Genomic DNA, 17,289 nt, shown 5'->3' with positions numbered 1-17,289 from the left:
GAGTGTTAGTATTTTCCCAATTATTATGAATGTTATTGCCCAAAATACAAAATGAAGTCAAGGCTGTGGGAATATGTTAACAGCAGATTCGGGGTTGGCGCCTACACCTTAAACAAAACGTAGGGCACACCCAGAGAGGCATGTCAAGACAATCAAGTCAATTTCAATGTATGCCGGGAGAGTAAACAGAAGGCGCGTGCGGCCGAAAAAGTCGCAGCACACACTCTGAGACCCTGATGCTTAATAAACAGAAACGTGCGCGCAGACATTCCGAGAGTGTTTGTCATTCTGCACGTATACAAAGTACACACAAAGGATCATGGTAAACACAACATATTTCCACATCATTATTCCGAGTCTGGGCTTGAGGGGAATTCCACACTTGGCTAGGCTGACTCATTTATGGCACATTAATGTGTCAGTGAAGTCGTGAAATAACTTTTCTAATTAAACTTTTATGTTAAACCTTTGGAGTTGAAAAAAAAAACAAGCGTACTGTAAGAATGAGATAATGTTAAAGTTTTATTTAACAAAGTGCTAACCATAACCTGCTCAAATAAAATTGAAGCACTGTTGCTTGCAAGAATGTGTCAGAATCCGATGCATCTTTTCAGGTCGTTAGATTTAGGTCAGGGCTCTGGCTGAGTCATTCCAAAGCATTTTTGCTAGCCATTATGTGCTAGGAGTCATCTCGAAAGGTGAAATTTTATTCAAGCTCATCTATCTAGCAGACATCTGAAGTTCAAGGGTCAAAAATGACATTTGGAAGTCACGCTGCCGTACCTCATCGTTGCTTTAGTTTTTGACATTTTTGTGAAGAGGAAAAAAAACAAAAAAAAACCCGATACTCATTTTATTTATGCTACAAGTATAAATTTCTCACACCAGCAAGATTGAACTGTTTAACAGTCAGACTCTGGCAAGCTCATGATGTCACAAATTTTCACCAGTCCACGTTTAATGGCCAGCCCATGTGAGCAGCACATGTTTTGAGGCTGTCGCTCTGAGCCGCCATGCTGTTAGTTATTTAGGACTCCTGCTAAACATTTCTTAAAAATGTCCCTGATGGTTATGCTCAGTAGGGGTGAGAGAACTCGTGCGATAGCCTGGCACGGAACTTGCGCTGTTCCATCATCTCTGACGCCAGCAGTGGCCGCGGTGGTTCGTAATTGCAGGCTAGGGGTTAGCTTAACTAGCGGCTAAGTGTTCTTTGAAGTATTTTCATGGATGTATGCGAGTGGTGAAAGGGGGAAAAAAAAATACTAGAAGAGATGCACTCTTTTGTGTTAAAAACATTGAAAATAGATACTTGTGAGTATGTGGGAACAATTGGCTCCACCTCCAACCACATTGCATTATTAATGGAAATTTAGAAGAAAAATATAAAACACTAATCTAAGGCAGTTACAAATTCCAATTTTAATGCAACACGAACATTAACTTGTGTCTATCCCGACAAGAATTTATCCAAAGGCTTCCTCTGTCCATGGATTAAAAAAAAAAAAAAATACCGAATGCTAAAAAAAATGCCCTGGTCTGTTGAGGAAATCGTGTAAGTGTTGAAAATATCTGCAAAATGTCAACAATGAATACCGGTACCGGTATCGGAACTGGACGATGAAAAATGGCCCCGATGAGAGCAGTCAGTTGTTTTCATGTTGTACATAAACAGCGATTGCCTCTGTTAATCACCTCCTCTTTTGGATAGACTGACTGCATTCTCAGTAGTAATCAGTGACTTATTTTAATGTGTGTGTTTTCCTCCACCTCCTTTAATGCTTCGCTCTTTATTTTTTATGTTTGGACGGTTTACTGGCGTACACCGTGGGGAACGTCTGTAAGATGAATGCGGCAAGTGCCCACTCACATCGCCCAGTGTAGCTCTTGTAGTGGGCTGTTTACTGGAAGAGGCATCAGACCCAAATATTGACCACCGCCAACTTCCTCTCTGTTTAATTCAATCAATCTCTCCTAGTCAGGCAGGCACACGGGAGGCACGGACAAAAAAAACCCAACAACAACGCAGACAGCAGACAGAATGGTGCTGAAGGCCGGAGAGGCGAGCGCCACGAGCAGACGGACGCAAGTGAACGGGGCCAGACGAGGAAGCGCGAGACGGGCAGTGGGAGAGGTTAATGAGGCAATCATGAGAAATAGAGAATTGAGTGATTAAGCCAGCACCGGAGAGGAGGCTGAAAATTAGAGAGGAGGAGAGCGGGAGGAGCGCTTGTCCTTTTACACTTCAGCTAATACTGGAGTGGATGAGACTTGTGCTTACAAGGATTGATGTTGGGGCCCGGCCTTCACTGAGCGGAATCGATGAGAATCAAGGCCAAATCCGGCCAGACTCCCCTGACACTGAGTTCTGCTCCAAATCATAACAAGTTACTCAAGACAATGCATAGCATACACACATATGCCCCAATACGTGAACTATTTGAAAATGCAACCATTTGGAGGATGCTCAGTGTTTTGAGTGAACAGCCAAAGACCCAAATCGGGTCACCAAAAATACAACTCTGCCAGCTATTTTATTGATCATCATGCAGGGACACATTTTCTTGGAAAAGCACTTTGGATTTATTCTACAATGCACTCATTGTGGAGCGCTTGTCCTCAGGCTAACCCAGCTGAGGGGACAAAGGGGGACACCCTGGACTGGTCATCAGCCAATCGCTGGCCACACATTCACACACATAGACAATTCTTCAATTGCCATAGTAAGCATATTTGTGGAAAGTGGGAGCAAGAGTGAGCAGTCTGCGAAAAATCACGCAGCAGAGGAACAACATGCAAATTTGACACAGGAAGGGCACATTCAAATCAAGAGTTAAATCTCAAACCTCACAACTGCGAGGCAGACAAGTTGACCGCTTATACTGCCGCTTATTGATTTGTGAAAGTGACTTGTAAAGAATGGTAAAATTGACTTGTAAAATATCCATGTCTGTTTACTAATCATAAATCCATTTTCAATCATCCCTGCCGACTTTGAAGAAACGCGGAGCACATATATGGTTTTATCGCAATATACTACGATATTTTGGGAAAATGCAATTCATGTCTGTAGTTTGATTCAAAACGTGAAACCCATTATGGAAAGTCACTGCAAAGTGTGAAATATTTCACGATTTGTTTATTTTTGGGTAATGACGATTATGCGTAGGATAACACCAATTCACTATGTCGAGTCATGAAAATATTACGTCATTACCATTACATAACTCCTAAAATAAATGAGCTATTCTATGCTATTTAAATTCACTGAACTGCACATGTAGACAAACAACCATACTCACATTCACATCACTGGAATCTTTGCCAAACCCAACATGCATGTTTTTGGAATGCAAACAGAGTTCCCAGAGAAAACACATGCAAGTTCGATGGAAACATGCAAGCTGAGTTCCAAACACGGAACCTCAGAACTGTGAGGCACTCATCCTATCTAGGTCAATGTGCTGGCCCCCATACATGTATGTTTTTTTGATCATGTCGATCATATGATGATATACTTTAATCCATTTGGGTCCGGGGAAGTAACCCCATTCCCATTTTGTGTTTGAAAATATTTGGCAAATAGACAATGTTCAGGTGTGACCTACTTATATCCCATGAGGACAAACATATCCCGTTAATGCCAGAACTGTGCCAACGAGTACATAAGCCCAGCCCAGACACATAAAGCCTTGTGTCTCTGAGTCAATTATTCATGAAAGTAAGCATCGGCCATAAGCACTTGATGTGGAGTACATACCTCGCAAGGTCAGGAAAGGTAGAAAGCAGCATTTGCAGGAAATCCTGTCAAACAATGATCGATAGAAATGGACACATTAGGGGAGGTGTGTCAGAGATTGTGTAAGACCTTAGGTGTTGGATGCCAACGTGTTTACATTAGTCCCATTACTTATCAAGAAAACAACAGCAGCCAGGTGGAATCTATCTCGAGTACAACACAGAGCCATTCACACAGGTGTGGTTGCTCAGACACCAGTAGAATAAACACACGTCGCTAAGCTGATGTACGGTCATCAATTTTGGGGGGGGAGAAAAAAATATTGTAACACAGTGGCAGTCAAGCTTAGAACGCATCAGCATCCAATTAATTTATGGAAATAACACAGCGCCTGGGAGGACGGGTCACATTAAACGGTTCAAATCGGAGCTGAGATTTGATTAACAAGCGCGGAGGAAACTGCGAGCCACCATGGAGATTCCCAATTAATGCCATCGAGTGGAAATTAGGGCTCACCTGAGATAGAATGAGTTGCCCGTGGTATTTCTTCACAAATAATCTGAAGAAGTGAATAAATTGCTGCTCTCCCACTTGACTGGCCAAGAACATGAGGAGGAAGTAACCCTATAAGGGATGGGTTAAGCAAATAACATTTATTTATCAGGAATGTACACACTGGAATGATTCAACATGTTCTTGTAATAGTTATGCAAGCAGTGTTTGGGGTTATTTATTTACTCGACTGCAGATGTGTATTAGGAGGGAGGTGTCTAATGAGCAGACGTCTGATTTTGGTCAACTAGATTTTTGAAGAAACATTAAACAATATTACTGCTATGGTGTCGAGTGAAACTGCAGTTTAAAATAAGATGGAAGGACACAGCAAAGGGAAAGGAATATTATAGCGATTACCAATGTCTGAGGAAATGCGACAAACAAAATAACAGTACCGTAATTTCCGGACTATAAGCCGCACCGGACTATAAGCCGCACCAGCTAAAATTCAGGGATATTTTAGTTTTTTTCTTACATAAGCCGCACCGGACTATAAGCCGCACGTGCACATGAGTTTTTTACAAAGAAAGACAGTACACAGAAAGCCGTAAAAATCCATAAATACGCCGCGCCGCCATTTAAGCCTCAGGGTTCAAAGTAACCTTCTGAATGAAATGCATTAAAAGTTCACATTTATTACAACTTGTTTTTGGTGAGCAAAATTTCAGAAGAATTGAATTTAAATGCTGATTGATTGGGTTTTAATACAATGCAGATGGTCCAAACAGCGCCACTCTGAGTCACATGGCAGAGTAAGAGAAAGGGTTTAGAGCCCTTTGACGCAGGTAACCTAGTGTGCATTCCTACTAAAGCTCATAATAGTCACAAACAACACAGCCAGAATAATCAGCAGCCATAGCAGTGTTTTAAAATAGTATTTTTGTTGTTGTTTTTTTCTTCAAGATACCGCACAACAGTGGTCCACGGCCTTTTTACGAGTGTATAAAAGTGATCAAGTCATCACAAAAATCACGAAAAAAATCTTATATAAGCCGCACCTGACTATAAGCCGCAGGGTTCAAAATTTTGGAAAAAAGCCGCGGCTTATAGTCCGGAAATTACGGTAATGGTTCTCAAAATGCGGTTTGTGGACCAACATTGGTTCCTAGGAAACCTTAAGTATAATCCATGTTTAAATGTCCAGGGGTTGCAAACCATTCCACCAATACAGTGCAATACAGAATGTAGGCAAAATTTTTCAGCAGTAAAACCTCCTACATCTAAAATTGGCCAATTTAATTTTTTTGGTCAGTCCCTATGTTGGCTTTAAAAAAAAAAAAAAAAATCATTGTCCAATCTAAGGTGTTGAAAATTGCTTTCTTTCTATGACAATACATTTTAGAGGTTCAACAAAACATACTGAGTTTCTTCTTTTTTTACTGAAAAGTGGAGATGCAAGGCTTCTTTGGAGATATATTGGTTGACAAGTATTTGTTTTAATTAAAAAAGTGGTTGAGGCTTGAGAAACAGGGTAAAGCCACAATAGCATCATGTTCGTTCATGTTGAATTGAAATAACAAAAGGTTCAGCTTACTAATTATAGTATTCATTACATGTTACATAAATGTGAGTAAATTGTCATGAGAGTAAGCTTTTTTTAAGTTGTGCTGGAAACAGCAGCACTCATTGTGATGAATCATTTTCCACAGATGCTGAGCGAGAAATTGAACGCTGGAACCACTTAACCCACTGAGTGAGCCAAGAGTTCCTTCACTCACCTCTCAGTCAAACTTGGAAGATACACAATCCAGTACCGTAAAAAAGTGTGACGACAAAATAAAGATAGATTTCCCCCAATATGCAGTCAACAGCTTGCTGCTGTCATTTTTGGTGGTGCAGCTTCGTTTTTCAATCACTGTCTGGTTTTCCAATGGACTCACCTTGAGGTAGTGCACTTGCAGGAAGGATTTTTCTGGGTTGAGGGCATGTCTTACTGTGGAGGAGCCAGATTCACTGACCTGACCTGTTTTGTCCATGTTGGGTCTGCATAAGGACAAACGAAGCAGACAAACAATCCACATCACGATCAAATCTAACACAAGAAGCAAAACAACAATAGCAAGATCGGGATATATTCCAGAATGTATGAGTGTGTGTTTTGTAAATCGCACTGTTTCCACAGAGTAAAAGTACAATGTCAGCAGCAACGTTAAATTCAACGACTCAGCTCATCTTTTCAGTGGTTAACACCTTGCTACCACGATTTACCCGAGGCACCCTACAAATTCATAAAAGCACGCTACTCAGTGTTTATATGATCTCATAGCAAAACGCTGCTTGCATTTTACTGCCGGTGACTCACCAGAGGAACATATAACACAAGAAACCCACTCGGTGAGCACGCACGGGAGAAACTAGTGGGGGGCTTCTCTGTTACACGGATACAAATCATTCCTCGGACCCCCGTAAAAAAGATAAACACCTACAAACCCAATAAATCCCGGGCAAACAGGTGAGTGACGTGGGACGCTGTGCAATGATAGTTCCAGTTAGCCCGTATTGATCCGGCCGGGCAGATTAACTCAGTGTGCCAATAGGAAGGCCTTGAAGGATGGCCCTGCTGACAAATCGATACGGCAGGCGCCTGGCCCACCAATCAATACGCCCCCTCATCACCAGCTACCACTTTTCCAACTCATGACAGGGATGTCAAATAAACACACAGGCAGACACGGAAGTCCAAAAACGTGTCTAAAATCACACGCTTGCAGCACAGGAAGCACGAACTCAGGGGGTTGGGCATCTGGATTGAATTGATCGATTTCTGATTTGGAAATAAAAAGATGTTTTGAATGAATTTGTGACAAACGAAAACCATTTACTATCCGTTTCAATATCTTCTGCAACCCATTTGTTCAGTCAAGTACTTGGGCATGAGTTGTTCGTTTTTTTAATGACACACATCAATTATCTTGATTGAATTGAAGATACAAGATGTTCTGGTTAGATTTTGTTTACACAGTATTTGTTCGGCAAGCCAATTAGTTCCCCTCTAAAATAAGCCACTCCATTGCACAACTCCACCATTGTTAAAATTTCCCAACAAGCAACAACTGACAAATTTATTGCAATCCATCTAAGGCAGCCAACTAATTTGCACCAGTATGTTATCCTTAGTTGGCGGTCGTTATGTCTTAAAACATAACAGTGATATAACATCCATCCATCCATTTTCTGAAACGCTTAGCCTCACACGGGTCAGCATAAAATCTTTACATTGATTTAATCTGTTGTCTTTCCATTCAGATTTAATGTACAAACAGTTTACCCGGCAAATTAGATGGGATTTTATCACTTTGCTCATTAGGAGTGCAATATGCCTCCTGCTTCAAGACTGAACAACAACATAACTCGAGTAAACTAGTTGGGCATGGGTCTCCTCCTGATTGTTTTTGGACATACACAGCCATGACACCAGTTAAATATCACATGATCATCAAAATGTACAATTATGAACGTTTTTAACCAAGCACAATGAACAGAAAGGTTAAGTCACGTGAAATCAACTAACTCTGAGGAGGCAAGCGGAGGAGGACTTGGGAGAAATGGAGAATGGGAGACAGATAGGAATGTTTGGTTTGCTCGGTGGACTGAGGGAGGAAGTCATCAGCTTCCTGGAATTTCTAAATTTGACCGGACAACTCTTGCGAGGGACTTTCATCATGCATCTGTAGGCGTTCGACTCCATGTACGCGTTTGCGTCTGTCATGTAAATGACACCGAGTGACCTGATTTGGGTTTACAAAAAAAACCACAAAACTCAGTAATGTTGAAGAAGTGAACATATGCGCAAAAATGGAAAATGGCGTTAAAATAATTTGCATGATGTTTGAATCATTTATCATAGGTTTGACTTGCCGTATGTCCACTCTCATACCCGTCGTGTCAAAATGCATCTGCTACTGCTGATAAGATGAAACAGACTTTTTTTTTTTTTTTTTGGCGGGCAGCAGGATATGCACTATCCCTGGGAAATCATACAGCGTGAGTGGAATTTATGTGGAAAGTGAGTGTCAGGCAGGGGATTAGAGAGCCAAAGAGCAACTGAGGAATGGGACAAATACAATGACAGAAATTATATTCCTACAAGATATGCACGGCAAACACACTGGCGGAGTAGCGTGGCGAGGAAAAAAAAACATTTAACCGTCACTGCCGTCTTACACAATGGATCTCCGCCCTTGCCACTGTCCAGACCTGGCATGTTCGGACGTGTAAATCCCTGCCTCTCTTTTGTCGGAGATGATTTATTGCAGCTTTAAGAGGAATCACTGCTCGCTGCCTTGGAGAATTGCACAATGGGTCAGTGTATTTCAGAATAAATGCTTCTCTTATCTGCCTCGTAGGCCATATGCGCGCGCGAGAGGGCGAGTGTGTGTCCATTCTTGTGTGTGTGTGCATACACCTACCTGCCTGGGTGTGTCTGAGATTGAGCGACCGAGGGAAAGCGCGGGAGGAAATAAGGAGCTATTACTGACAGGACTTAATGTCAAAGGGACACACGCGCACCGGCACACACCCACCCACCCACCGACACACACGCACACGCACACACACGAGAGGTTTATAGCACCGCAAGCCATATCCTGACAAATTACACTGGGTTGACTGTGGAAACCGGATAAGGTAGAGCAGGGCTCCCAGCAGCCCAGTAAATCAGCAGGGAGAATGGTGTCTGGCCCGGGCCACCCTAAATATAACTCATCTGAAAGGCACTGATAAACACGGGCCACGGGCCGCCCGCCGCTGGACGAGCTGCTGTCGATGGTGACCCACTGAACTTGGACAGCGCAACCTGACATTTAGCCTTTGTGAGCGTAGAACTGCTCGCCCATCTCGCTGCGCTTCCCATTCTTTGCCCCTCGCGGCATTCTCTTCAACCTTTCCTCTGTGCATTGTGATAGCCGCTGTGTGTATTTGTGTCCTGTTGCCACGCCGCCGTGATGTGCACAAAGTGAACGGGAAGTCGCTACTAGAAGCAAAATCAATGGGCGACATGTTGTCTCTCTCCAACCTTCTTGTGACCCTTGTGCTCCATTCACGCCCTAAGGCTGCAGAGCTATAGGTGAACCTTTTGTCCGACAATCAGCCGTGACGAACACTAGATGAAAGACGAGTACGCGTGAGTGAATTCGTGATGCTGGTTTTTTTCGGGGTGTTGTTTATTCAAGCCTGTCAGCTGCAGAGAAACCTAATCCTGATGCTACTAATCACCCGCGTGTCTGTCCGTCCCTCTCATAGGGGAGCTCCCTGATGAAGACTGCCAGATAGCTCTAAGTTTAACCCTTCGCTCTTTCAGTCGCATAGCTCGGCTCACAAACAAACCCATTCATCCGTCGCGTTTGTCCTCATTAGGGCAGCAGGTGAGCTGGAGCCGATCCCAGCCGTGAGACGCAGGGTAAGACGTGTTGAATTTAGAGCCTCTTTGTCAGAGAGACAAGGTATTTATCCACCTTTGCCTTTCACACAGATCCAAGCGAAGGGGCGCTACACATCATCCTGCCATCAGATGATGTCAACTCATAAAATACCCGTTGGACAGTATCATTGCTTTCCATTAGACAGGAATGGAGACGTGAGCGTTGAGCTTCACGCCTGTACCCCGCCGATCTCTTTATCACATGAACCTCTTTTACATGTCTGACACTACCTCCGAAAATTCCGACAAAAGCAAAACACTTTGTCCCTCGCGTTTAGCGACACGCAAAAAAAGCCCGACGCTTGCTCGCTTTAACAGGCGGTGTAAAAGCGACTGAGATCACTTTTCAATGAAACATTGCTCAGCAGAGGGTAAAATTGACTACTTAGCTGTTTTCATTATGCTCAGACAGCACATTATTTGAAAAATCACACATTTGAAGTTAATGCCAACCAGAAGTAGAATAAAACAAATAAGCGGCTGACATGCACACTATTGCTTATTAGAATTGTAAATGTCAAAAACAGAATACGCAGCGAAAGCTTGTTAATCAAAGTTGCGGGGTAGCTACAATATTCCCACCCTGAAACAGTTAACTCCAGTCAGAAGCTTTCTGATGCCACAGTGATTTCCAACAAACAGGGTGCGAGTCATGAAGTCACACAAAGACTTGGCATGTGCGTGTGGTCCCTTGTGTTGGCCGCACAAAGAACACAATGCTACACTTCACCGAGATAACTTGCTGCACTCTCCTGCCACACCTGCAGCTCTGGAATGCTTTTAGTACGCTCACGTACAGGACAGGTATGACAAAGGCTTAGCAACTCATTTGTTGTTTGACGTCAGCTATGGGAAGTTGGGCGGGCTTTATTCCGCCAGAGACAAACCTGAGAATCTGAAGTTCCTCTCCGGAATTTTGCAACTCGTCGGACAGTCTTCTCCATCTCAGCAGCGCCTTCAAGTTGGACTCTTCTGCGGCTTCTGGCTCAGAGAGCTGCATGGAGAAACTCGTTAATGGCATGTTATATGCAGGAGTAAATACACATGAAGGACTAGCAAATGGGTAAACAAATGTGCACACAATCAATCAAAGTCATTGAAGTCACCTTTTGGGATTTAGAGAGAATAATTAATGTCAGGAAATGCAGACTACATGGAATTATGTTGCTGCTTTGGGAGGGAAGCAAAAGCATACTTTCACTTTTGGCTATGTGTAATGAACCGCAAACAAAACAGGACATCTCAAACTAAGGGGGAAAAAAAAACGCTGTCAATGAATTATATCAAAGAAAAACACAAACGCTCCACCACGTTGATTTTAAGACTGGACCAAAGCTGCAAATAAGTCGGAAAATGTCTGGATCCAGTCGGACCACACATAGGCAGACTTTACCCCGCCTTGACCCCGGCTCTTTGGGAATACACTGAGTATATTGTCTTCAGCTGCTGATGTTTTGATCATGTGACTGCGAGGCTTTTTGAATGTAGCGCAAGGGTTGTTTGCACGAGAGCACAGGCGATAATGGGAACCTTCTGCTTGTAATTTTACCACCTGTCTTTGGAGCCAACCGTCCTCCCGGAGAAAATCCATGGCAGTAACACGGACGTATGATGTATTTTCTCATTCTCCTCAGGACAGCGGCAATATCGCAATTTACCTCGGCCATCGTGATCTTTCTGGAGCGCTGGGACAATTAAGTTACATGAAATAATAGCGGCAGTAAACTACAATAAGAGCGGTCCGGTCCGTACTTGCTGTGCTCGGGCCCAGATAATGTCCTCTAGGTAAGTGGCAAATCCCTCGCTGATCCATTCCTCCGTCCAATCCCTGGCCCCGATGAGCAGACCGAACCAGGAGTGGGCGATCTCGTGGCACAGCCTGGACCCGCACAAGGACGGGCTGTTTTCTCTCGGAAATGAGTTGCCGACACGCAACACACTCTGAGACAGGAAAATGATGTGCGGGCTGGAGGAAACAAAGGACACACACAAAGTAGTAAGGGAAAGCTGGTTGGAATTTGACGTGAAACAAACCTAATAATATGTGACTGTGAGGGAACACCAATATGACATCACCGGAATTTAGTAGCGTCACAGTAGCTCAAGAAGAAACAAGCTAACATGTAAAAAGAAGACACAAAATTTCCAGATGAGACATTTTCAGCTGATTTTCCACACTTACTGTTAAAGAAAGTTTAGCCATCGTTAGGTTCGACAAAACAATTTCGTGTCAAGCGGTTCTGCCAAAACGTAACAGCAGAATCCTTCACAGTCTCCCCAGGAGCGCAATCACCAACCACAAGTGGGAAAAATCAATTAAATTAAATTAGCACTTTTAAGAGGATTTTATTTGACACGACTTCAAGGCAATGCTGTAAATTATAGTATAAAAAAATCACGGTCCGACTCTTTTAAGCTTTTTCGGACCCAAAGGAAAATACTCGGATCGCTGAGCTTATATTTAGAAAATGATCTGTAATTACTGCACATCCGTATCTGATTTACTGGTTTGCGGAGATTGTCGCGATTTCAGGCGGCTATCGAACATGTGGTTTCACTTACGATATGGGTTCAGATGATGTGCCTCAGAAGTTCAAGTTTAGAAACAGGGATGCGCCGGCTCTGCTTGCACTTATCCTGATAAGATGCTGTATGTTTACAGCGATTCAATTGAATCCAGTCCTTGAATTTGCTTATATAGATCTTTTTTTGGTAAACAGCGTTGGATATAACAGTTGCCTCATTAGCCACGAAGAACTGATGAAAGTGATGGCTCAACAAAAAAGGGATTAAGGAGCTTATTTGTGATTAAATTCAAATGTGAGTAAATGTGAGCTAAACAACACTTTCATTTCATCATTTCGCCCGACGTGCGTTCTTGATGGCTTCTCGTTAAAAGAATTGCGCGACAAGTAATGCAAACAAATGATAATAATGATATTTGACAGCGCATGAACTGGTGAGAAGACTGATGTATTTTGTGCGAGATGAGATCTTGCCCCAAGTGGAGGTGTTTGAATATTTTGGGGTCTTATTCACGATTGAGGGAAGGATAGAGTGGTGGATCGGTGTAGCGTTCGCAGTGATGCCGATTGCATCATACCGCAATTAAATGTGATGTTTCAAAAGGTCAAAATAGTTAGCAACAGAAAATAAAGCACACTTCCAAAACATTTCAGCACAGGAACACGTGACACGTGACTTAACCATGAGACCGCCCTGACAGAACAAGAGGGATAAAACGTCAAAGCCAAGGTCACGGCTGAAGACATTTCCTGAACATCCTTTACTTGTGTCTTACGTAAGCGTCTTCGAGTAGCCCGGGGGCTGTGGGTGGGGGCTTCCCGGGCCCACTGTGCGCGAGAGGCCGGCAAGTCTGCAAGGGGAGAATGGAAGATGGTGGGGTGAAGATGAATGCATTCTCTTTGTCTTGGTCTGCTTGTTATGCTCACAAGAACTTAAGAAGTCCCAACTGCTGTTGACCTGACATGGATGGAAGAATTTGTATTTTGAGTGCTTTCGAGAACTGCCACATCAAAAGTTTTACAATGAGCATATTTATGTGTTAGAGTAAGCCGGGTAAAATGGCGGTGGATGAGCTTTTCAAATTTCCTATCGGTATGAAATCAAATGTTTGGCCCCCATTCTTGATTTTCGAACCTCTAAAGCGGAACCAAATTCCGTTCAAAACAATGTTTACAACCGACTGTCTCCATCACTGGACATTTATTAACTAAGTACATTGAACACTAGTAAATTAGTAGTCGTCATCAAGGTTACATCAGAATCCTGAAAGCGCGATTATATTTTGTTTCCGCAACAAAGTCGACTTGAAAGCAAGTAAAACAAAACAGCGAGTGAGGCTAAATTGCATCTGCTTGACAATCAATTTAAGAGCGTCATAAGCTGATGTTGGAAAGACTTGTCTGTTGTGTCTCTGAGGAGAGTTAATCAAATAGAAAGCAGCTTCTGTTGTTTAGCAACATATCGACATCATACAAAAGGGTCTTATGGGCATACATCTCAAATGTAATCCCACGTTTCTCCTGATTACTCCAACAAAGGCGCTCTCCGGAGCAGCGCACGCTAACATTCGCCTTACGACTGTCTTTGTAGCCTAATCTTACTCCCCTCCGATTGGATAAGCATGCCTTTGTTGTCCGTTCCGGCGGCGCACATGTGCGTGAGTGAGCGTGAAAACACAAAGACAGCCTTTCAGCGACGCCGTTTGCACACGCTCCTCGGAGGGAGGCGGAATCCATCACCACGGTGACAAACGGTGTCATCCCACCACGGCCGGGGACACCAAACAACGGCATCTTTCACGTTCGTTGGTACACTGACTGACAATAGTTGGCACGGGGGACCCGTGGAGGCTACCCGCATGGGTGGACTTGCAGAAACGCAAAAAAGCAGACTTGCACACCTGCGTTCACAATAGATGTGAATATTAAGTAAGCCTTCAAAGCACTTTCATGCCATTTAATAATTCCTTTGAAATGTATGTCTGGCAAGACTACAAAAAAAATGACCTGCATATCCCAGCTGTCACCGAGTTGTGGACTCTCAAAACCAAACTTCAGAATTTCCTGCATTAAAGCTGTGCGAAATATCGCGGTGTGATAGAAAAATGTTTGCTGGCCGAGTGAATCAAGTTGAAAGGTGGTCCAAAGATTGGATAACAAAGCAAATACCTCAAGTAGTACATAGAACCCAAACGGGTCTTAAAGACTGATTAAAGCCCACTCGTGGCCTTTCATGTGACAACGGGGCGACCGCCACTCACCCTGGGTGAGACGCACGGCCCTGAGCGTCAGGTGTGTGCCAGGGCAAGTCTTCAATTTAGCGGGACACAGATTGCAATAGCGTTACGTTCCTCCATCTCTCCATCCATTATTCATCCCTCCATCCATCATCCCTGGCTGTAGGCCATTTATTCCCCAGCGGGACACTGCCATGCATAATGCAAGAGGAGCCCTATCATAGTCCTGTAATTGACATCCTCAGCTCGACTCATAGCAGGGACACTACTAAAACATCCCAGGGAGAGAAAATGATGATGTTGATAAACACGCAGTATGGATACTGTATGGGTAAACAAGTGGGTGAGAAAGAAAAAGATAACATACAAAGATAGTTTGAAATATAGGGAGCGATTTTGGGGAGATGGGAGGAAAACAAAATGATGCTCTGAAAGAACCATATCAGACAGGCGATTCAAGAAAGATGAAAAGAGAGAGAGAGAGAGAGAGAGAGAGAGAAGGAAAAGAAGGAGCAACTTTGTTGAACTTCTTGAGGTGACCGGTGATCGAGCAATGTGTTATCCACCTTTCCAAAATATTAGTACAATTTCTTTTATGCAGCACAGTACACATTGGACATAAGGGTAAGCATATCTGATCCATAATTAGATGGGGTTCGGGGTTTTAATCACTAAATTCAAAATTGATGGATAGATTTCAGCCAAAAATATGATTACAGGAAAAATACACCGGTACATCTGAATATTTTCCACCAAATAACACTTTAGCCCAGATAAGAATAACCCCGACCACTACAAGAGGAAATACTGTAGATTCATTATAGAAACATGCAACCATGAACCTTTCAGTGAGAGGGGAAGGAAGTACAGCGATGGACAAAAGCCACATGAAAGATGACATTCGCACAAAGTACGTTGTTGTCTATTCTTTTCTATCAACGGAAAGGTCGCCTGTTCCTAATGTCAGCCGACGGGAATAAACTTTGTCTCCCCTCCCCACCCCTTCCTTCTTGGACAAAGTCAGTGGGCTATTTTCGAGACTATTTGACCAAACTCCTACCAGCCTTCATCCTTTTTTTAACAAGTCCCAATGTCTGGAATTCCAGGCTGGCTGCAGATCAGCTCTGTACTTCTCAGACAGTGCCCCCCCCCCCCCACCCCCCCCACCCCCCTCCCCACAGGGCCAGGCCAAATGCCAGTCCATGTAGGGCCAGATCACATGAGCACAGGGGCCAGACCAGGGTCCCCAGAGAGATGCCCCAATCACAAAGATTGTATCGCAGTCAAGTCTGGAAATAAATAGCAGCTAGCACAAAAAGGATCATCTGCTGCTCTGTTTTTTTTTTTTAAATAGAAATATTTCATAATGACATAAATTGGCGTTAAGTTAGACTGTAATTTTGTTTGCTGTCATGTGGAATTTCCACTTTGTATCACATGGACGGCATCTACACGAGTAAAAACTGATGAGGCCAAGCGTGCCCTATGTAGGCTTTCTGAAGAAAAAAAACAAGACCTGACATGACCCCCCTCCACACACACACACACACTTGGGTAAAGTCACTTTTGATCCATATCAGCAGAACAGTGATAGCTGAGCTGTCCTCTCCTAACAATAAAACAATTCTGCGCCATTCATTCCTGGTGTAGTCCAAAATCTGATGTCATGCCAGAGGAATGTCGGTGAGTTTGTGCGTATGTGCTTATTATATATGTGTGTGTTGGTAGCGATGCTACGGCATAGATTTCAAACATTACAAACACTCAGACTGGCGAGCTGGCCGTCTGCTCCGATTGTGTCGCCCGCCGCCGTTTCTGCCGGCGAGTCACGTAGATGCTGCGACAGGACAACACATCTGTTAAACGACTGCCTGCCCTAAATGACTGCTTGTCACTCGCGGCACGCTCCATTATCAGAGGATATTTATGAGCCGGTGTGGGGGCCATACTTTAGGGTTTGTTCATGTCACTGATCTAAGCGAATTGGTTATGTGCTTTCACGCTCTTTTGCATATCTATTTAATTTAAATATGTTTCTAATGAACGCATCCCCCTGTTGGTATCAAGGAGGCAGCTATAACAACACACGATATCATACTCAGGTGTCAATGGCTGCATGGGCTAGTTAGATCCACTTATAATATACTATTAATAATTAATTGTATTCATTTATGAGAAGACGTAATTAGCTCTCATAAATATTAGGAAAGTGATCATTGTAAACATGGCGTCGGAAGTAATTTTCAGTTAAGTACAATGCATTAGTTATTTAGACAAAAAATCTCTGAACTCGCTTAAAATATTGACTACATAGTTAAATAATATAAATCAATCTATTGACTGCACCATCGTTTGATGTTGTGAAAACGGTGTCAAAATTCTAACAAATCTAAAGTCAAACAGCATCCTGGAACATAAGGTTGTAGTAAATTGTGCCAGGTCATGCAATAAACATGAATCACATTTTAGGAAGTCAAATTTCAGTTTTCCTGGCTTCGACACGTATCAGTTTGTCAGCGTTGAACATGACACGCATAGTTTTGCCTTCATGTACACATTTGCATGCAAAACAATCAGCCATCGCACAGCACGAAAGATCCCCCCCATTTGGCTTCCACAGTGAAAAGGTTCAGGCGGAAAACACACTTCTAATGGTAGGTGATAAAGGGAATGTTGTTCCTTTGCTATGCAACGCCAGAGAACAAGGTTCTGAGGTGATGGACTGTGAAAGCGCCGCATCATCTCCAGAATATAGAAAGAAATCGTAAAAAAAAAAAAAAAAAAAATCATCATAAAAGTTAGGTGTTATATTGAGCT

At 43.1% G+C, this 17,289-nt stretch overlaps 1 protein-coding gene across 9 annotated transcripts in view; it reads right to left on the bottom strand.

Annotated features, from left to right (window-relative positions):
* aopep (aminopeptidase O (putative)) overlaps positions 1 to 17,289 on the bottom strand; it is a 59,219-nt gene that overhangs the window by 31,046 nt on the left and 10,884 nt on the right. For 5 of the 9 annotated variants that reach the window (XR_007479984.1, XM_049716683.2, XM_049716678.2 and 2 more), the window contains exons 6-12: positions 13,012 to 13,086; positions 11,463 to 11,676; positions 10,598 to 10,704; positions 6,172 to 6,274; positions 4,253 to 4,360; positions 3,758 to 3,801; positions 2,279 to 2,365 (exon numbers count right to left, since the gene is read on the bottom strand). Coding sequence is in view for 7 of the 9 variants with exons in the window: in XM_049716683.2 (XP_049572640.1) it covers positions 2,279 to 2,365; positions 3,758 to 3,801; positions 4,253 to 4,360; positions 6,172 to 6,274; positions 10,598 to 10,704; positions 11,463 to 11,676; positions 13,012 to 13,086 (738 nt within the window). In the remaining 2 variants the exon portion in view is untranslated. The remainder of the gene's footprint in view (positions 1 to 2,278; positions 2,366 to 3,757; positions 3,802 to 4,252; positions 4,361 to 6,171; positions 6,275 to 10,597; positions 10,705 to 11,462; positions 11,677 to 13,011; positions 13,087 to 17,289) is intronic. The other 4 variants (XR_007479985.1, XM_049716681.1, XM_049716680.1 and 1 more) reach the window with 3 other exon arrangements.

This window comes from Syngnathus scovelli, chromosome 3 (assembly GCF_024217435.2).
Source record: "Syngnathus scovelli strain Florida chromosome 3, RoL_Ssco_1.2, whole genome shotgun sequence".
NCBI lineage: Eukaryota > Metazoa > Chordata > Actinopteri > Syngnathiformes > Syngnathidae > Syngnathus > Syngnathus scovelli.
Note: the sequence above shows the minus strand (reverse complement) of the source record. Positions and strands in the feature narration are given on the sequence as shown.